Source organism: Pelobates fuscus, chromosome 1, assembly GCF_036172605.1.
Source record: "Pelobates fuscus isolate aPelFus1 chromosome 1, aPelFus1.pri, whole genome shotgun sequence".
In the NCBI taxonomy this organism is placed as follows: domain Eukaryota; kingdom Metazoa; phylum Chordata; class Amphibia; order Anura; family Pelobatidae; genus Pelobates; species Pelobates fuscus.
In genome coordinates, this window is record NC_086317.1 from 318,277,543 (window position 1) to 318,299,370 (window position 21,828).

At 40.8% G+C, this 21,828-nt stretch overlaps 1 protein-coding gene across 2 annotated transcripts in view; it reads right to left on the bottom strand.

Annotated features, from left to right (window-relative positions):
* OCA2 (OCA2 melanosomal transmembrane protein) overlaps nt 1–21,828 on the bottom strand; it is a 300,931-nt gene that overhangs the window by 108,359 nt on the left and 170,744 nt on the right. For both annotated transcript variants that reach the window (XM_063459252.1, XM_063459243.1), the window contains exons 12-14: nt 17,459–17,515; nt 16,589–16,713; nt 7,091–7,229 (exon numbers count right to left, since the gene is read on the bottom strand). In XM_063459252.1, coding sequence (XP_063315322.1) covers nt 7,091–7,229; nt 16,589–16,713; nt 17,459–17,515 — 321 coding nt within the window. The remainder of the gene's footprint in view (nt 1–7,090; nt 7,230–16,588; nt 16,714–17,458; nt 17,516–21,828) is intronic.

The window sequence follows — 21,828 nt, forward strand, 5'->3', positions numbered from 1 at the left end:
TACGTGTTAGATCCGTGAGAGGTTTAGCTAGGGTGCTGTAATTAGCTACGAATTTCCTGTACTACCCTGCGGTCCCCAGGAATGCGAGGACCTGGGTTTTAGTGCGGGGGGTTGGCCACTTGGCGACTGCCTCTATTTTAGCGGGTTCCAGTTTCTGTAGCAGGCTCCCAACTCTGTGCCCTAAGTATTGAACTTCTGACATTCCTATATGGCACTTACTGGGCTTTAGGGTCAGTCCGGCCTCCCTAATTGGTTTAATCCAAAAATGAATTAAATTCATCCAAATCAAAAACCTTTTAATCCACACCCAAATTAATGATTCCATATAGGAGAAAATGGATGGATTGTTTCACTTGGGTGTTATTATTATTATTATTGCCATTTATATAGCACCAACAGATTCCGTTGCACTTTACAATATTATGAGAGGGGATTTATCTATAAACAGGACAATTACAAATAAACTTACGGGAACAATAGGTTGAAGAGGACCCTGCTCAATCGAGCTTACATTCTATAGGAGGTGGGGTGTAAAACACATTAGGACAGGAATTTGCAGTCAAATAAGGTGGGCTGCCCTTTAGGATAGGGCAAGAGACAGGTATGTGAGGTAGAGGTTAGTCTTGGAGGCCATAAGCTTTCCTAAAGAGATGGGTTTTAAGGCACTTCTTAAAAGATGCAAGACTAGGGGAGAGTCTGATGGCGGTACCCCCCCTCACCCTACCTATGGATCTGTGAGGAGATATAAGAGGGGCTAGAGCTGTTCAGTGCTTTATAGGTGTGAGTACCTTGAATTGACTCCTATAGCATACAGGAAGCCAATGTAAGGACTGGCAGAGGGGTGAGGTGTGAGAGAAACGACCAGAGAGGAAAATCAGTCTAGCAGCAGCGTTCATTATGGACTGGAGGGGTGCAGTTCGGCTTTTGGGAAGACCAATCAGGAGAGAGTTACAATAATCCATGCAGGAAATTACAAGAGCATGGACAAGCTCCTTGGTAGTATCTGGTGCAAGAAAGGGGCGGATGCGGGCTATGTTTTTAAGGTGGAATCTACAGGATTTGGCAACATGCTGGATGTGAGGCTCAAAGGTGAGACCAGAGTCAAGTATGACACCAAGACAGCGTGCTTGCAAGGATGGACTGATGTGGGTAGCACAAACTTGAAGGGACAGCGAAAGTAGAGGATCAGTATTAGGAGGAGGAAAGACAAGGAGCTCAGTTTTAGAGAGATTACGTTTCAGAAAGCGAGAGGACATCCAGTCAGAGATGGAAGAAAGGCAAGCAGTGACACGTTGCAGGATGACAGGGGAGAGATCCGGGGAGAAGAGATATAACTAGGTGTCATCAGCGTACAGGTGGTAGTGGAATCCAAGAGAGGCAGTATAAAGAGAAAATAGAAGGGGACCAAGGACAGAGCCTTGGAGGACTCAAACCGAGACAGGACGAGGGGAGGAGGTATCATTAGAAAAAGAGACACTGAATGAGCATTGGGAGGGATAAGAGGAAAACCACGAGAGGACAGAGTCACAGAGACCAAGCGATTGAAGAGGGTGTTGATTAAAAGGCTTTTGATTCAGATTAATTAGTTTATGGATGAGAAATTGCTGCGCAGATCTAGTCCAAATGAAAGCAGAATTGATTATCACTAGTGATGTCGCGAACACGAAATTTTCGGTTGTGCATAGTGTATGCAGTGTGTGCACATTGTGTGTGCGCAGTGTGTGCACATTGTGTGTGCGCAGTGTGTGCACATTGTGTGTGCGCAGTGTGTGCACATTGTGTGTGCGCAGTGTGTGCACATTGTGTGTGCGCAGTGTGTGCACATTGTGTGTGCGCAGTGTGTGCACATTGTGTGTGCGCAGTGTGTGCACATTGTGTGTGCGCAGTGTGTGCACATTGTGTGTGCGCAGTGTGTGCACATTGTGTGTGCGCAGTGTGTGCACATTGTGTGTGCGCAGTGTGTGCACATTGTGTGTGCGCAGTGTGTGCACATTGTGTGTGCGCAGTGTGTGCACATTGTGTGTGCGCAGTGTGTGCACATTGTGTGTGCGCAGTGTGTGCACATTGTGTGTGCGCAGTGTGTGCACATTGTGTGTGCGCAGTGTGTGCACATTGTGTGTGCGCAGTGTGTGCACATTGTGTGTGCGCAGTGTGTGCACATTGTGTGTGCGCAGTGTGTGCACATTGTGTGCGCAGTGTGTGCGCAGTGTGTGCGCATTGTGTGCGCAGTGTGTGCGCATTGTGTGCACATTGTGTGCACATTGTGTGCACATTGTGTGTGCGCAGTGTGTGCACATTGTGTGTGCGCAGTGTGTGCACATTGTGTGTGCGCAGTGTGTGCACATTGTGTGTGCGCAGTGTGTGCACATTGTGTGTGCGCAGTGTGTGCACATTGTGTGTGCGCAGTGTGTGCACATTGTGTGTGCGCAGTGTGTGCACATTGTGTGTGCGCAGTGTGTGCACATTGTGTGTGTGCACAGTGTGTGCACATTGTGTGTGCGCAGTGTGTGCACATTGTGTGTGCGCAGTGTGTGCACATTGTGTGTGCGCAGTGTGTGCACATTGTGTGTGCGCATTGTGTATGCAGTGTGCACATTGTGTATGCAGTGTGCACATTGTGTATGCAGTGCGTATAGTGCGCGCACTGTGTATAGTGCGCGCACTGTGTATAGTGCGCGCACTGTGTATAGTGCGCGCACTGTGTATAGTGCGCGCACTGTGTATAGTGCGCGCACTGTGTATAGTGCGCGCACTGTGTATAGTGCGCGCACTGTGTATAGTGCGCGCACTGTGTATAGTGCGCGCACTGTGTATAGTGCGCGCACTGTGTATAGTGCGCGCACTGTGTATAGTGCGCGCACTGTGTATAGTGCGCGCACTGTGTATAGTGCGCGCACTGTGTATAGTGCGCGCACTGTGTATAGTGCGCGCACTGTGTATAGTGCGTGTGTGTGCACAGTGTGTATGCAGTGTGTGTATAGTGTGTGCATGCAGTGTGTGCATGCAGTGTGTGCAGTGTGTATAGTGTGTGCACACAGTGTGTGCATAGTGTATGCAGTGTCTGTAGAGTGTGTATAGTGCGTATGTAGAGTGTGTGTAGAGCGGCGGGTGGGGGCCCTAAGTGAAAATCACCCACTCCCCCATCAAAGGTGTCTAGGGGTCCCCAAGCCCCTAGTCACACACCCAAATAAAAAAAGCCCCTACCTACCCCCCTCACCCTAAAAAATAGTGATAGGGGAATAAAATTACTACCCTGTAAAGTAAAATTCAACTTACTATTCAACGTCTTCTTTTTTCTAAAATCTTCATTTTTCAGCCCCAAAAAAGGCCAAACAAAAAGCCATCATACACGTCGAACTTAAAAATAAAATAAAAAAAAAGAGCGCAAAAAAAATAAAATTAATCCCTCTTCACCCATGGAGGGCTCCGCGCAGACTAGGGTATTAACATATACCCTATTGTTACAATTGTTACTTGAAAAGCATGAGGAATGCCGTTGGGGTACCACATGCTCATTTGTTATACCTCCATGCACTACAAAAATAAAGAATTGAAAAAAAAATGTATGCAACTTCCAAATTAATCTAAAATGGATGCTGTCCAGGAGGTGGGAGGGTCTGCTAGGGAGGGTGTGCTGCTGATTGGCTGGAATGTGTCTGCTGACCGTGAGGCACAGGGTCACAGTTTACTCAATGATGACGAATAGGGGGCGGATCGAACCGCGCATGTGTTCGCCCGCCGTGGCGAACGCGAACACGCTAGCAAACCGCCAGCAAACCGTTCGGTACATCACTAATGATCACTAATGCTGAAGTACGGACATTCTAATTAGTGTTCTAACACATAGGCTGGACAGCAAGTTCCATTGGAAACTAGGCAAATGTCAAACCATTAGAAAGTGGTTTGACTACTTACCATAGGATGGCATAAGGGATCTACTGGGGTCATAACCTCGATAGTGGACAGTATTCTAGTGCCTAGACTTCCTCAGTCTCCCTCATGCCAGAAGAAGAATAAAAAAAAAAGCAAGCAAGCAAATGTATTATACTTCATCTTAATGAGGTTATGGTGCCTAGAGATCCTGGATGCCATTTTATTGGAAGGGAATGAACTATTCAAATGCATCATTCAACCCCAAAGCAGTTTGATGGTGACCATCCTCCAGCTCCATCCTCGGCTTCAGTAAGTAAAAGTAACCAAAATGGGCTCTGGTTAGTACATTTTTTTTTATGTATTTCTCTCAATGGGAATTCATCTGTTGTCTTATTTTAAACTAAATTACTGATTTATATTGAAATGGTACCTCTATGACAAGATGGTGAAGTTAGATTTTTTTTGTGGTCTCAACCTCTTTTTGACGGACCCTCCGCCGATGGATGCTCCTAGTGCTCACCACGGACCATCAGCACTGAACCAGACACCATAAGCAGTGCAGGCACCCCGAACCGCCGCAGCTTTGGTGTCGCCGTCTTCTGCCCACCCTGGACCAACAACAAGGCTCCAGGTTCCAGTGGGTAACTCTCTCCTCCAGGAGAGTATAGCAGGATCAGCTATAGAGCTCTTACAAGAGCTAGTAGAATCCACAGGAGTATAATGATTATAGCAATCCCTGTACGGATTAAAGCTGTTCCCTACAACATGAGACGAGGCTACGAGTTGAGAGTAAGAAGATCTAAGGGTTTAATGGTACAGGTTGGATTTTTATACAACTTTTCAGGCCAGAGGAACACCCACTGGACCTGATGGGGCACCAGGACACAAATTGTACAGACTAATAGAAACAATGTAACAATGCCTGACACTCCCACATACAGCATATGATCCCTCCCCCTGCCTGTGATAAAATCAAGATAGATAATGTATTAACATAATTATCCCCAAGCATAAAAAAACACATATTTTACAAAGTACCCCAAAATACAACATATCCCCATAAAGTCCAATCCATAACATGATAACCCTGATCTGGGTGAACAACATATCCAAAAATCACCAAGGTCAGAGCAGGGGTTCAAAGGTTTTATAGAAGTCATATTTTTGCCCAGGCGCAGGCATGGTCCCATGCCCAAAACAGTTCCATAGAATTCAGCTGTACAGCAGGTCTAGTTCGGTAGTTTGCAAACTAACAAACTAACAAACTGAGTCAATAGTCTTACCCTGGAGCTTGTTCCCCTCATCCAGACAAATGATCTCACTGAACAGTGCCCTTCTAAGCTGAATAGAAATGAACGCAGGCGATGATTGAAGTCCAGTGGTGTTCGGGAGTTTCGGTATCCAATTTCAGTTCCATGATGCCCAAACACCGCTGCCTGCATCCATGCGAACAAGATGGCTGCCACCTCGTGGTTGTTCATAGGAATTGCGGCCACCCAGACGAACAATTAGAACACTGTGGTGAGAAACGTTCCAAGTGGTTAATAGGTGTTAACAAGCTCCAGGGTGGTTTCTGTTTGTGTGATTATTCGGTAAATGAACCATATAGTCCCAATTGCCCGAACAGAGCCTGTATATTAGCCAGTTCTATTGCAGGGGCCATAATCACAGGGTTAAAGGCTGGCAAGTAGTCCTCTCCAAAGCTCAGTGGCGAAGAGGCTTTCGTCACACTACTCCTACACGTAGTCAGGAAGGAACTGCAGAAACAGATCTTGTAGGGCACTATGAATGTATTTTAAAGTGAATTTAAAATTTAAGGGGCGGGGCTTAGCTGCCATCCTGAACGGTTGCATGGAACGAGGGCTCCTAGCCTAAATCTCGTAGAATTGCCAACAACAGAGTGCAAGCAACTCCTGAACTTACCTGTCTGACATGCTGGGCACCAATCTGTGCATTCATGCAACCTGCTGCAATGAATCACTGGTCTTGACTAATAGCGGCCTATTGTGGTCCTGGCTGGGAGGTGCGGCTGACCTTAGTGGAACTCTGCAGGCCTGTGCAAGCCTTGAACCCTGCAGGTCATCCCGGTCTCCACCTCCACTACAGCTGATGCTCACCTGTACTCCACCTCACTTTATTCTGGCAGTGGTGGGCTGACTACCTGCTCTCAATGTGGCAGTGGATCCTGTGCTACCACATGGGTCTGTGGTAGATCCACTGAAGAGATGGAGAGAGGCCTTCTGCCTAAAATTTAACCAAGTCTGTGCATTATTCTGGCACCAACTCAAGATGAAAACAACACAAGATCACTCAGCCTCTGCTCCCTAGTTGCATGGGTCAGTGGACATTGTACCGAGGTTTTCCTACTGGTCCGGAGCTGGCTGGACAGTTTATGGAGAAGGGGTGCGTGCTTTGCAGATCTGCTATCCACACTGTGAATGACGGCCTTCTACAGCACCCCGGCATCGGTTGAAGGACTAACAAGTTCTCTCGCCCACTGGCACAGAGATTTCATGCATACTGGAGAATCTCAGTTTTGCTTCATTATTCAAAGCTCTTGATATGGTTGTACTGTGCAGTATTCTTCCATATCCATCATATAAAGGATTTACATTTTCCAAGTGATTGTAAGCCTTTCTGACTTCTCTAGTATTCACTGTTCCAGTGGGCAATAGAGAAAAGTAGAAAGCAAATCAAATCTATCGTTCTAACATAAAAGAGATTTTTCCCCTCTATTGGTTACATTTGTTCACTTCTGGCAAGAAAATACTCCTACCGGTGTACTGCAAGATGTTATATTATGTATATATTTGCAGCACACTGATTGAATCAGAAGATCAAAAGTGTGTGAAAACCGGCCAGTTTCATTTGTTCTGAAATTTTGCCGAACTGATATTTTACCAAAATGTGGGTGTCTTGAAGTAAATTCTACATTAATTTGGTGGGGAAAAAAAAAAACACAACATATACACAATGGTTCAGTCGAGCCTAATTTAATTTTGCACAATGCAGAAATCTATTGATTAGCTTTATTATTCCATGTGTGGCATAAGCAACATATTGGTATATTCCAAGTAATACAATGCATGGAAATGCAAAAAATAAATTCCTTTAATGTACATTTTCACCTACTTTACATATGAATGGCTTTAATGCTCCTTACCCTGAAACAAACATTTTTACTAATATTTTCACTATTTTTCTTATTATTACGTACCACTTTTCTTAGCTCCTGATTGGACACAATGATTACATTTGGTGGATCCCCAACAGCTGTAGCCGCTCCTCCAATGTTAGTAAAGATTACCTCTGCGATCAGGACATGCCTTGGATCAAGATTAAGTACTTCACATAATCTGTATAAAAATACAGTTAACAAAAATCTAAGTAACTTTTAAAACAAAAAAAGGCTATATAGCATGTAACTGAGGTAATGATAAAATACAATATAGGGTAATACACTACTGAAAAAAAACACATACTAGGCAGAAAATGTACTGATGCAACCTAAATGTGATATAAACAAAAAAAGTGTATTAAAGGAGATAATTGAAAGACTGGAATCTATATTCCAGATATGCACAGTAGACTCCACAAGCTACAAATGTAACATTAAGGTAATAGACTAGTTGGACACAAAGTAACAAGCGGTTTTTCTATTGTTTAAAAAACAAATATACCAAAAGGTGCCAAGTAACTCAAAAACACCTGTGTGGTAACCTCTCTACCCACACTATAAAAAGCAAAACATATACATGCACAATAGGTGGAGTATCTTGGTTGAAGGTATAAGAAAATGGCAAGGATACAAATGGGATAACTGTAAGACAAAATAAATACACAAGCACCTAGTGCAAAATCATACAGTACATATATAGTAAAATGACGATTTCGTGATTTAGTACTCACAAAGGTAGAGCCAGTGAATTATGGCTCAATCTGGACGCCTGTGGGAATTGGAAGGGATCCCACTCCCTTTAAGTGTATTGATGATGCTTTATTGATCCCAAAAAAGAAGGAATGTCCATACAGATAAATAGAGACAATGCTTCCTTTTAATAGAGTAGTTACAATAAAATACAAAATGAATATAAAATGAAATAAAATGCAAAGCAAGATTCCTTCTTGCAAACACCACTGAAAGTGGTAAAGTCAAAAGTTCCACTATGGGATATGCTGAATAGTAATAGCTTTCAACTAAAATATTTTTCAAATTATTGGTTCCCCTATATATTATTTTTGGTTTTGGAGGTAAAATTACTTTTAGGATGGGTTCATCCCTTAGGATGTGCCAATGTTTTTGTATAGCTCTTTGTATTCTTTTGGTACTACCGTTTTATTTACTTATGAACGGAATTTCGTTATACTTTTGAGAACTGTTCTTAGGTTTATATTTCAAAAGTTGATCTCTTTCTAAAAGTTTGACCTCTTCCATATTCTTCTTCAAATCATATTTGTCGTAGCCCTTCTCTAAAAAATGTTTCTTTAGATATTCAGCTTGTTGTGTGTATTCTTTTACGTCTTTGCAATTCCTCCGTATTCTCTTGAACTGTCCTTTCGGGGCATTTGTAAGCCAGGGAGTATGGTGACAGCTATTTCGGTTAATATAGCTGTTCGTGTCCACTGATTTAAAATAATTTTTGGTGAAAATAGTTGAATCTTTGACATATATGTTAAGATTTAAAAAAATCGATGTCTGTATTACTAATGTTGCTAGTAAATTTGATGCACCAGTCGTTGGTGTTGAGAAACTGGAGGAAATTTGCCAGTTCATGACTGTTACCTGTCCAAATAAATCATCGATATATCATCGATATACCTGCGATAGGACACCAAGTTTTCCGTCCAGCCATGGCCACTGGAAATGAACTGCTCTTCCCAATAAAAAGATTCGCATAGCAAACTTGGTGCCCATCGTAGTACCACAAATCTGTAGAAAAAATTGATCTTGGAACCAAAAAAAGTTATTTGTTAAAATGAGTAAAATTCCTTCTAAAATAAACTATTTGTTCTTTTTTTTTTTTTTATTATTTTTCTAAAAAATGTTTAGCTGCTTCCAGTCCTTTTTTGTGAGGGATAATACTATATAGTGAACTAACGGCACACATGACTAAAAAGTAGCCTTCCTGCCATTTAGTTTGCTCCAATATTTGAAGCATATGGATGGTGTCTTTAAGATAGTATGGGTTTTTGACCACTAAAGGTTGCAGGATAACATCTATGTATTCTGATATTCGAGGGGATACCGAGTCAATGCCTGAAATTAGCGGTCTACCTGGTGGATTATGTCTCTCTTTATGCACCTTAGGTAGCTGGTAAAACACGGACTCTGGGGTGGGCAACGGACAATTATTTGGCTTCCTTCTCATTTATAATTTCTAGTTCCTTTCCTTTAGAGATGTATTCATCACATTTTTTCCTGTGTTGCAATCATAGGATTAGATGTTAGGCGTTGATATGTTAAAGGATCTAAGATAATTTTTTCTGATTCTTTTATATATTTGTCTTTGTCGAAAATGACAATCCCTCCCCCTTTGTCTGCTGGTTTAATTACGGTCTCCTTGTCTCTTTTCATCTCTTTTAGTGTTTTTTGTTCTCTACCGGATAAGTTTTGCTGATAGCCATTAGTTTTTTTAATTTTGTCTACCTCCTTCGTGACCACAATTTCAAAAGCCTTCATCTGCTCAGAGATCATATGTTTAGGGAAGAAGGTAGATTTTTCTTTAAGGTCTGATTGTATAAAATTTTCGTTTTGTATAGATATTGGAGGTTCGTCTTTTCCATAAAAAAAAACTCGAGATAATTTTTTTAATAAACTGGTTAAGATCAATAAAAAAATCAAATTGATTAAAATCTGCTGTGGGTACAAATTTGAGACCCTTCTTAAGAATTTCTCTTTGGTCTGTGGAGAGGTATTTTTGTGTTAAATTAAAAATGCCTTCTACATCTGTCTCTTGTTCCATTTCTCCCTGTATGTTCGTTCCTCTTCTTCTTCTTCTTTTTCTTCTATGGGTCTGTCTCTTCCCGGTGGATTCCTGGGGGAGAGTGTTTTCTGAGACCACTGTAGTCTGTTGATGGTTGGATCCTTCCGAAAAAACCGAGGATGGTAAATCCGTTGGGAGTAGGTCAGATCTTTGCTGTGTATAATGCTTTCCTGCTATATTAAATTCTGAATCTCCTTTTCTCCTTTTTTCAACTGTTTTTTCTCTATCACTCATTATGCGCTCTCTTAATACTCTATCTTTAACTACTAAACTAAGTTCTTCTGTCATTCTTGCGTGTGTAGTACCTTGGTCCTTGGGTATTCCTTTCCCAATTCATATGCTTGTATTTTAATATTGGTCTTTCTCTATAGTCCCTCATCCTATTTTCACGTCGAGGTATGTATGTGTAAACTTATGTCCCGACTCCTCTTTATTATATTTGTAGGGACTTTTTTCTCGTATTTTCCAGATTTTACTCTGCCTTCTCACATTACCCGTCTTGTAGTCGTTGACGTCTCTAAGGTATTTCTTTTTCTTAATTTCTATGATGGTATCTTCTATTGTGTCCAGTACATATAGGACAAAGAGTAAACAGATAAAGAGTCTATTCGAACATAGAATTAGATTACCAATGGATCTGAGGTCTAAGTAATAAAGGAAGGAACTTAATTAGCATTAGCTAATAAAACTAATTTATAGACTGGATAAACCCCTCCCACAACTACAGGCTCTGCCTTTCCACAGTGATGTTCAGTGATCGTGATTAATAGAAATATGGTCATCACATTTCGAATAGAGATTTTCTAAAGAAGATGGATCCCCCTCAAATTCCATTGCAATGTACACCTTGTGCATATAACCTCAAGCACCAGGAATATGTTTTCAAACTTTATGCTTCTAAACCATATTGCAGTTCAGTGTAAAATACGTTTGGAAAGCAACTGAAAAATTGTGAACTTAAGAGGACATACTTTAAAATGAGTTTCAAAATATAGTCTGCCATAGATTATCATCTTCCACAAAGATCACCCAGTATAATTTGAGTAACTAAGAGAGGGGGCTATAATGCTCTTAAAGAACAACCCAACGTATAGGAAATCATTTTATGTCCATTGTGGTTCTCAATAACAAAGAAAATCTGCTACAGCTTGTTGAATAAGACCAACCTAAAGGAGGACATTTGATATCCAATATAGATTAGTACGTATAACTCCAAAAATAGACTTTTCCATGCTATTCTGGTTCTGTTGCATATGGATACATGTTGTTCCTTTGCTATTGCATATAGATTCGATTTTCATTTTTTTTGTAAATTTGCAGTTATTGGTAGTGATATTTTAATAGGTCTATTTATAATATATTTTACCAGGAAAGATACATTGAGATTTCTCTCATTTTCAAGTATGTCCTGGGTTCAAAAAACATTGCATTGATACATTTTGGTACAATAAAATACAAAAACAATATTAATACACAATAAATACAAAATTTAACATAGAACAGGTAGGAAATATATAATCAACCATAACACGTGCATTCTGTTTTGAGGTATGTAGAGAGGGATCTCTTAAAGGACTTTAGGCTTGGGGCAGATTTTAAAGTGTGCGGGAGGTCGTTCCATAATTGCGGTGCTCTGTAGGAGAAGGAGGATCGGGATGCTTTCTTTTTGTATTGAGGTAGACTAAATAAAGTACAGTACTATTGTACTGTAACATTGATTAAAAAAAAAAAAAAAGTGCTGGTTTTACCTATAATATCGCTTGTACTGTGAATTTACCACGCAAAAAAAATATTAAAAAGTGCTGTTTTTAATTTGTGGTATGTTGTCATAGGTTTCAGGATTAACTGAAAAAGGTATCTTACTTTTATATCTGACTGACTGCTTGGGTAGGCTACATACTAACAGACAGGGAGGACAAATTCTAGAATGAGGTAATTTATGCATATAACCCTATGGTTTGCTATGAGAAAAGCATCCAAGCTATATATACATATATATATATATATATATATATATTATATATTATATAATCACATAACAAAAAAAAAAGCTCCATAGCAAATAAACTTGCACCAAAAAAAAAAAAAAATATTTACTTCGTAATAAACTGAATTCTGTTGCCAAGGCTAGGAATAACCAAGAAAAATAGTAATCGTAAAGACGTTTTCTCTTGTCAAACAAATATGAACTCCTACAGCATCTTATAAAATTCTAATCACTCTGTTGCATGACTGCAGCAAAACATTCACTGACCAGTAACTTTCCATAGTCTATGCACCAAAAAGGAAATCATGGAATCTTCTTAGACTCCTCTACATGCTCTAATTTAGTTCAAAACGATGAGGACTTGTTCAGAACTTTACTTACGTTTCCTTCAAACTAAGAAAGGCCAGTTAGATTGAATAAATCGTACTGCACTTAAAAACGCTGAATCTAAAACCGTAAGCACCTCCAGGGACCATAATAAATAAAATTTTAAAAAAAGCTCTAACAAGCAAATATATATATATATATATTAATTAAAATAAATGAAAAGGAGCACAAAGATTCCAGAATATGCTAATTTCATTTTAACTGACCAGGTAATAGAAATAGACACCGCACAGAGGCACCTATTTAAAACAAAAGGGGGGGGGGGAATACACAATATATATCTGATTTGGACAGGAATTGCTTTTTCATGTGCAGGTCTATATTTAGACCATACTACAATATAGGTAAACTTAAATGTATGTAAGCCTTTTGAACCTACCCACAAACAATCCAATAATTTAAAACTTCATTGATTCTTGCTGTATAGCCACTCTCTGACTAAATTCGATTTTGTGCATGGCAGGACATTTGTTGTGCAATTACAATCAGCGTATTGACAGTCCATCTAAAGCTAGGGTAGTTAACTTGCCATTTTCCTGCTGTTATTGGACTACAACTCTAATAATCCACAGAAAATGTGAGTCCCAGATAAACAGCCAGAAGGCAGAAGGATAATAAGGCAAACAAAATGTACAAAATTAAATAAAATGTACAAAGTAAATAAAAGGTATCAAGACAGACAAAAATGCATCATTCCTGACATTCTAAAGCAGAAAACAGAAAATTGCCTTAGGTCTGTGTGTAGATGCTACCTCTCACTTCACCAATCCCCCAATATGTATAGTTATTTGCCGTTACCTAGGTAAAGAATATTTAGTACTTTACAAAAGGACCTTCTCATTTAAAAGGCAGTCAGAAGGCAGTTTAAAAAAAAGTGACAAAATTATGTAATTATCACACCTCCAACAGAAAAATATAATTGTAACATTGGATTCTGAAAAGCCTGAATAACCTGAATTCTAGATGTGTGTGGGTTCTTTAGAACTCTGGCTCTGTTTCCATGGAAACAACTACCAATTGAGCTTTTATATATACACAGTATACTTAAAAATGACACAGGTGATCTAAAAGGACCAAGCCTGTAATATTCTGTGCAGAATTGTACAAATTAAATACTTAAGCAATATGGAATGTGTGTTTTCCTCATTTCCTTTCCTTAATGCAACATCGTCATATGTGAAGTGTCATTTGTATTACTTTTCTATGGTTTTTATGTTGTTAAACCCAATGTGTCCAAACTAAAATAAAGATCTGATAATTATGCCATGGATTATCGGTTCTAAGTCAACACGGAGCGAATGAAAGCAGTTTGTTGACATTAGAGATTGACAAAAGGTCAATTTTCTTTTCCCTAGGGAAAAAATAAATAAAAAATAGAAAAATTATGTAAAACGTACATAAGACACCAGAAAACTACATGATAATCTGGGTGAATTTAGATCATGTGGGCTTTGAAAGTGCAAACCAGGAGGATATTTGAAGTTACGTTGGGATATTTGAAGTTACGTTGGGATATTTGAAGTTACGTTGGGATATTTGAAGTTACGTTGGGATATTTGAAGTTACGTTGGGATATTTGAAGTTACGTTGGGATATTTGAAGTTACGTTGGGATATTTGAAGTTACGTTGGGATATTTGAAGTTACGTTGGGATATTTGAAGTTACGTTGGGATATTTGAAGTTACGTTGGGATATTTGAAGTTACGTTGGGATATTTGAAGTTACGTTGGGATATTTGAAGTTACGTTGGGATATTTGAAGTTACGTTGGGATATTTGAAGTTACGTTGGGATATTTGAAGTTACGTTGGGATATTTGAAGTTACGTTGGGATATTTGAAGTTACGTTGGGAGAGAGGAGAGAGGGGTGAGGGGTGAGGGGTGAGAGAGGGGTGAGGGGTGAGGGGTGAGGGGTGAGAGAGGGGTGAGGGGTGAGAGAGGGGTGAGGGGTGAGGGGTGAGGGGTGAGAGAGGGGTGAGGGGTGAGGGGTGAGAGAGGGGTGAGGGGTGAGGGGTGAGAGAGGGGTGAGGGGTGAGAGAGGGGTGAGGGGTGAGAGAGGGGTGAGGGGTGAGAGAGGGGTGAGGGGTGAGGGGTGAGGGGTGAGGGAGAGAGGTGAGGGAGAGAGGTGAGGGAGAGAGGTGAGGGAGAGAGGTGGGGGAGAGAGGGGGGGAGAGAGGGGGGGAGAGAGGGGGGGAGAGAGGGGGGGGGAGAGAGGGGGGGGGAGAGAGGGGGGGAGAGAGGGGGGAGAGAGGGGGGAGAGAGGGGGGAGAGATAACACCAAGTGAATATGAGTGCTTTTTCAGAAAATGTGTGCATGAGGCTTGAAGTCTAAACACCGTTTTTTACCCATATAGTTCACCCCTTGCAAAACCTGAGAAATGTCATATATCGTGTTTTTACATGAATCCTTTATTGTGGCAGATTCATATAACACCAAGTGAATATGAGTGCTTTTTCAGAAAATGTGTGCATGAGGCTTGAAGTCTAAACACCGTTTTTTACCCATATAGTTCACCCCTTGCAAAACCTGAGAAATGTCATATATCGTGTTTTTACATGAATCCTTTATTGTGGCAGATTCTAAAGCAAGCTGGAAGTAATGGTGTTAACAGGTAAGAAACCAATACTCTAGTAAGATTTGACCTGAATTGTAATACAAGACCAATTGTTAATCTCAGAGCTACTTAAATAGCAATAGAAAATGTTCATAAACAGAAAAACTATAATTGAAAAATTTTGAACATTAACATCAGTACAGGGTCCAACGTGACCATATGTCATACCTTTAAGAGAATTCACATTTGATTAAACAATTTGTTAAAAAGGTCAGGTAATTTGAGGTTTCTACAATAAGCAATGCAGAAATTTTGGCAATTTTTAGTAGTATTTACAGAGCTGTAATTGCATAAATGTTGAAACCAATTCATAATAAAATACGCATGAGAATCAGAGAGAAAGGAAAACATACATATATGCAAATATCACTGTTGTGCATCACTTGCATATATCAAGTTAGACTTTGAGAAGTCCTTCTTTGGCATAGAAAGTGGAAAAGTCATGTTTCCATAACCATCCAAGAGTCCCAGCTTGACATGCAAATAAACACTCACAGGCATTGAGTTTCAGACATCATACTTGAAATATGCAGGTGAATTATTACAGTAATTTTGGTATTTGCACTGTGGTGAGATAAAACTAAAACACACACTAGGGTAACATTGCTTATTTTACACAACATATCAAAAACAACTTCAAATAAAATGCTAAAAGCCTGTATGATTCAGTTGTCATGGTCACCATAATATCCAGTATTCTGCTGAGTGGAAATGTGTCTTGAATGGAAGAAGAGGGGGTAAAAAAATAAAATTAAACTTTTGGCAAAGCTTTTTTTTTTTTTAAACATGAATGTTTTACAAAACTCAAGCAATGTCCCATTTCTTTCATTCATGCCCATGTGCTTTAACAGAACACCGCAAGCAGCATCTCCAATACTGTAGTGAAAGCTAGCAACTTAGGGATGCACAGCCAGATCACAAATTATATGGGGAGCTAAAGTAAGGCCTAGGGAATGGAGAATAAGCTGGTGTGGTGATGAGATATGGGATATGAGAGGAGCTAGAAATGGTAGGGGGTAGCTGAGGTGATTTGAAGAAGTAGGAAATTAGATTATGGGATAGATAAGCCATGGGCAGGGAGATGGAGGATTGACATTTAAGTCAAAGAGGAAGTGGATGATGTGGTGCTGGAGAAAATGGGGGTAACATTAGGCATCAGTAAGAATACATATGGCTGGATACGATATATACCGTATGTTTCACAAATGTTATATATGAGTAGGTGGAGAACAAATCTGTGGTAAGGGTTAAGCTGTAGATATATCCAGTGGTGGCTGGTTAAATTTAACAGGCTTGGCATGCTGCCATTTTGACTTGTGTCATATTATGCAATGCCATGATCTTTTCAAAACCAGCTGCATCTCCAGCTAGCAAAAAAGGGAGGAGAAGAAAAACTGCAGGTATCATGACAAACACACACACACACACACACTTAGTAGTCCTTTCAGTGACAAATTTGATTTTTTTTTTGCTACAAAAACTGAGGGCATCAGATCACTTGCCTTTATGGATCACCCTCAAAAGTATATATCAGCTTTGAGAGAAACTGCCCTATGTAACACAATAGCATAGTCAAATTCATGTTAGGAAGAAATTAAAGAAGAAAAAAAAAGGAGTCCATAGATATAAGCTCTTATAGTGTGTTAGTCTTCAATTTTAAATTGCACTATGCTGCATGTCCTTTTAAATAGAGATGCCACTATATTTGTACATTCATAAAAAGATTACAATGCACAGCATACCTTATTGTGACTGGAGTGAAGAGCAACATTGTGGTGACATTGTCCAGGAACGCAGACAAAATGGCCGCAATGAGACACAGAATAATGATCATGGGCCACACCCTTCCTCTAGATAGCTGGTAGGCCTGACAACAAAACAAAGTTCTTAGCAACATTTTACATGCAATTTTGACACAGTAGCAAAATACTTACAAAATAGCAAGTGTGGAAATGCAATATTTCCAGTTGGAGAGGGCAACTATTCTTGTGAGTCAGACACATTTTAGTAAAAAGTGATGTTCCAGGATTGGATTTGATCATTATAAATACAATGAGAATGGCTATGCAATGGCAGACATCCCCAAATTTCTTGTTAGATTAGGATTTACCACATTAAGAGAGTCTGCTAAGTCTCAATTTCAGGGTCCTGTTTAGCTGTCCACATTCAGTTCCATGGTGTCCCATCTGGGAACTGTGTCAGGTATTATAGCCCATCAGATTATGTAGCAAGCTCCATGACCATGCATAAAATGCTTCCACAGTGCTCTCTGAATGGCCCTGTAGGTTGAGGGTCATCCAAGAGGGTGGCTGGCATGTCTCCAGGTAGACACACCCAGTGGGCAGTATGACCACCTCACAGATGATGATCCCTTGAAGCCCTACCGATTTCAATTCTATGCCTTCTTATTTTGGGAGGTCATTGTCATTTAACGTGTTCAATTTAAGCTTCTATTATTTAAGTGGGATTTTAACCAAACCTTGTGCAGTCCACATTAATTTAGATGAATTTGATTAAGTAGTTTTTTGAATGGCATTTAAAATTGGAGCATTATAATGGATTTAAGAAACATTAAAATGCATGTGTTAACAAAAATAGGTAACATTGCTCACCTTAACAGCACAGTAATCAAAAAATCCTGTTTCCGAAAAGATTGCCACCAATATCATCTAAAATGCAAGTTAGAATTACTATATTAAAGATACATTTTAAATGTGTTCATGTTTTCACAACAATTCACTGAAACCATTAATCCCACACATCAGTTACTGAGAACAAAATTATTAAGACCTTGCTGTGCCGTGTTCTCACATGTGTCAGCTAGAAAAAGCACCGGAATACACTCAGACATTCTACACAGGGCCGCCATCAGGGGGTGGCAACCATAACGGTTGTCACGGGCCCGGCGGCCCTGGGGTCCCGGCCGCCTGGGCCCCACGTGTAGCACACACTAATGGGGCCCATCAGGTGGCCCACTCACTTAGGGCCACTCGATGGGCCCTATATCTTAAGTCTGCGTGCCCGTCAGCCTGCCTGCGTGCCAGTCAGCCTGCCTGCGTGCCAGTCAGCCTGCCTGCGTGCCAGTCAGCCTGCCTGCGTGCCAGTCAGCCTGCCTGCGTGCCAGTCAGCCTGCCTGCGTGCCAGTCAGCCTGCCTGCGTGCCAGTCAGCCTGCCTGCGTGTATGTCAGCATGTCTGCGTGTATGTCAGCATGTCTGCGTGTATGTCAGCATGTCTGCGTGTATGTCAGTATGTCTGCGTGTATGTCAGTATGTTTGTGTGTAGGTATATATGTATGTATGCCAGTATGAATGAATGTATGTATGTCTGTGTGTATGTATGTAATGTTGGTGTATGTGTGTGTCAGTATGTATGCCTATATGCATGTATTTCTGTTTCAGTATGTGTGTGTTAGTATGTATCTTTGTGTGTGTGTGTCTGTGTCCTTTTGCATCAATGTGTGTTTTTGTGTGTGTGTGTATTCCTGTGGGCGGGATTTGGAGGTGGACCCTGTGGGCGGGATTGAAGGCGGGCCCCAGGGGGCCCAGACCCTGAGCTGAGTTAGGGGCCCCAAAATTTCTGGTGGCGGCCCTGATTCTACATGAATACTGCTCTTTCCCAATGTCACAAAATGACAATTCCATCATGCTCCACAAGCTCCCTGCAATATTAAACATAGAAATAACTTGGTGACCCACAAATCTGACTCCAAGGGACCCTGCTGATGCACTGCAATCCCCAGGCTATTAATCAGAGATTCTGGCACCACTAACCTCAGTCAGCACCCATCTGGAGCAATCCTGCAGCCTAGCTGCGGTCTACTTTGTGACAAGGAAAAGAGGGAGGCAGCCAAGGGGCGCCTCGGTGGAATACCTTACTTCCCCCCCCCTAGCGGTGCGGGATATTCCCACACCTTCAGCTACATACCGTCATGTATGACTGCCCTAACCCCACTTTGATATGCTCAAGAGAGCGAACTCCTGCATCCAACAAGGCGACTGAGCACGACTCCACAAGGCATGCGAGGCCTGGGCCTGACTTTATGGCGGCCTTTGACAGCGTCTGTGCAGCTTTTTGGGAATGGCTGCAGCAACGTGAGGATCACAACACAAGAACCGCGTTGCATGATGCAGCATCTGGCACTACTCCCACTTACTCCTTGCCATGACAGCGCGATTGCCCCTCGACGGTGAATCGCCAAACACTGTTGCCGCCCCGACTACAGGTAAATGTTCAGAGGGGGAGAGCCGGAGAGCGCAAGAGACTCCATCGGGCCTAGCTGTCGCGCAACTGTCTGCATTCCCCGCTACTGGCCTACCTGGGCTGAAGGCCACCAAGGGCTGGTCCCAGAGACATTGCCCACAGCCGCAGACGGTGGGAAGCCACGAGGACTCCCCTGCTACTCAATCTAGGAGGGACTTGGTCCATCAAGGATACCGGGTCCGTGGACCGAAGAGGTCAGCCTCTATACCGGCCTGGGGTTGGAGGGTGATCTTACCTCTCTCCCAATGTGCCACCATCTCGGATTGCTGCCCTGTGGGTCTCAAGCTCCGACAGGGGTCAGGAACGGAGAAGTACCTTACACAGGGGCTACAACTGGGCCCATCCTGCTGGACTTGGCTACAACTACCCACCTGCAGCACCTGGCAACCCGGTCTCCAGAAGGGGCACCAGGTGATTCACCTGGCGCACACAGAGACTCTGGAACTTCCAACCCATGCAGAGAGTCACTGGAGCCCGTCTCCCTTTACCAGCAGCACCACTCCACCTTGTGGGACTATTGTCTACCTGTTGCTTGTACTGGCTGAACGACCCCCAAGCATCACCTCATATCCCATGTTTAGCCAAGCTACCTGACCTCATTTTATACTCTGCTTTCCTTTATTTGTTTATCTTACCGATGAGGCTGGCGGTACACCATTAGTGGTGACTAACGCATACCCAGTGGTAACCCTCCTACTGCTGAGGGCGACTTAAACTTGTGAAGACACAAAGATCCCCTCGTTATTATCCTGTATTTACGCTATTAGATCATCTTAGTCGCACTCACTATTTCTAACACACGTCTAGCACTCCATAACTACCTTGCCTCCACCATAACTAGATGCAGCACTAGACAAAAAATGTTAAGCCTGTTTATACACTTCAAAAAAAATGTGCAACTTCATGCCACTGTCAATCCTGTATAGAACTGTATGCTGCTGTGGTGTTTGACACTAACCTGTACCTACCTGCAAAAAGAAAAAAAAAAAGCACATAATATTTATCACTGGTATTTATAAAGCGCCAAACATTGAAAAACAACTTATTCCCGCTCTTAAACAATACCTTACTTATATCCATTCTTGTGCTTAGAAGCTGTATTGTACCTTTTTATTACATTCTTCAATGCATTTTATAGCTTTCGAGGTACGTAATTTAGCTGTATTTTTTCATGCTTTGTTTTGTATTGTTTTTGCAAATAAATGTATAATTCTTGCAAGATTCTGCATTCCACTCCCCGCCCATCCATTCTAAAATAGATCTTTCTTTCTGTTATTTGTACCTGCAAATGTGATGTTACAGAACTAGATTGCTTCTAAATTGCATTAAATGAGTTGTGCAAGTCACTAAGAAAAAACACAAAATGTTTGCAAAAGCTGTAGTTGAGCTAAAAGCTTTCAGAAGTTAAAAAGATTATCACTGAACTACAACTGTGTGTAACTATTTTTTATGATTTTTTCATTTTTGTAATGATTAGCGACTGCTTTCCAGTTATGGATCAGATTATAAAATCAGCGAATGCTGATAAAATACTAGACATATAGACAGAGACAAAGTAAGAAAACTAGATGTTGAGAAAAGCTTGGGGAAACATTGATTTCGTATTTAACACGTCAAATTGATTTAAAGCATTGTTTAAATTATAAAGACCCATGAATGCTTCTACTCTCCTTTCTATATAACATATACATAATTTCAAAGTATCCATACTATATCTATAGTATACAGTATATACAATTTCTGATAAACCATTTCTACAAAAACCCATTTATCAAAATTGCACCCTTTTTTCTGCAAAATAACAGCTTTAAAAAAATTATATTATATATATATATATATATATATATTTTTTTTTTTTTTTAATATAATTAGGTGTTTTCTATACTACAATGTAATTGAGCTTTTGTACATTTTAAGTTTATATTTGTTATATCCATGGTTATATTTCCTGACCAGGAAAGAACATACAGCACAATCAAAACAACACTGGAGAGTTTGAAATTGATCATGAATTCTGAATTCTCCAGCAGATGTTAGAGTAGTGAAAACTAAACAAAAAAAGAGCAAAAATAAATTTCTAATAAAAATAAATAAAATCAATTAATAAAAATAGTAAAACCAAGAGCAAATGAAACCCACAAGCAAAACAGTATGAACAATCATAGAAACGCCAACGCAAACAACAGAGTGTGTAAACAAAGTTAAAATAAAGAAGGCTACAAGCAGACTCACAATAGAGTTAAGAAACACAATCTATAACCATACAAATTAAAGACAAGAACGATCACCCCTGATTTTGCTCTCTGCATGAAGACACTGAATTTTCCTTATTAAAATGCATTGATTCAGTGCATCTCTATGTAGAGATGATTATTGGCCAGGGCTGTGTTTGGCTTGTGCTGGCTCTGCCCCTGATCTACCTCCTTGAAAATCTCAGCCAATCCAATTCTTTCTTATGGAAAAGCATTATGGTTGGCTGAGATCATCCCTTCTGATGTCAGCCAAGGAGGCAGGTCAGGGGCAGAGCCAGCACAAGCAGACAGGAATAAAGCCAAGATTTTACTATATTTAAGGGGGCAAGATAGTGTTTTAACACTTTTGGGTCACGAATACATATTTGTGTTCCTGTCCCTATAGTGTTCCATTAAGGAGGGAAGGAGTGGGGGGGGGGGGGGGGGCAGGGGTGTTTTTAAAGTTTTTAGGAAAACACATTTGCCTTTC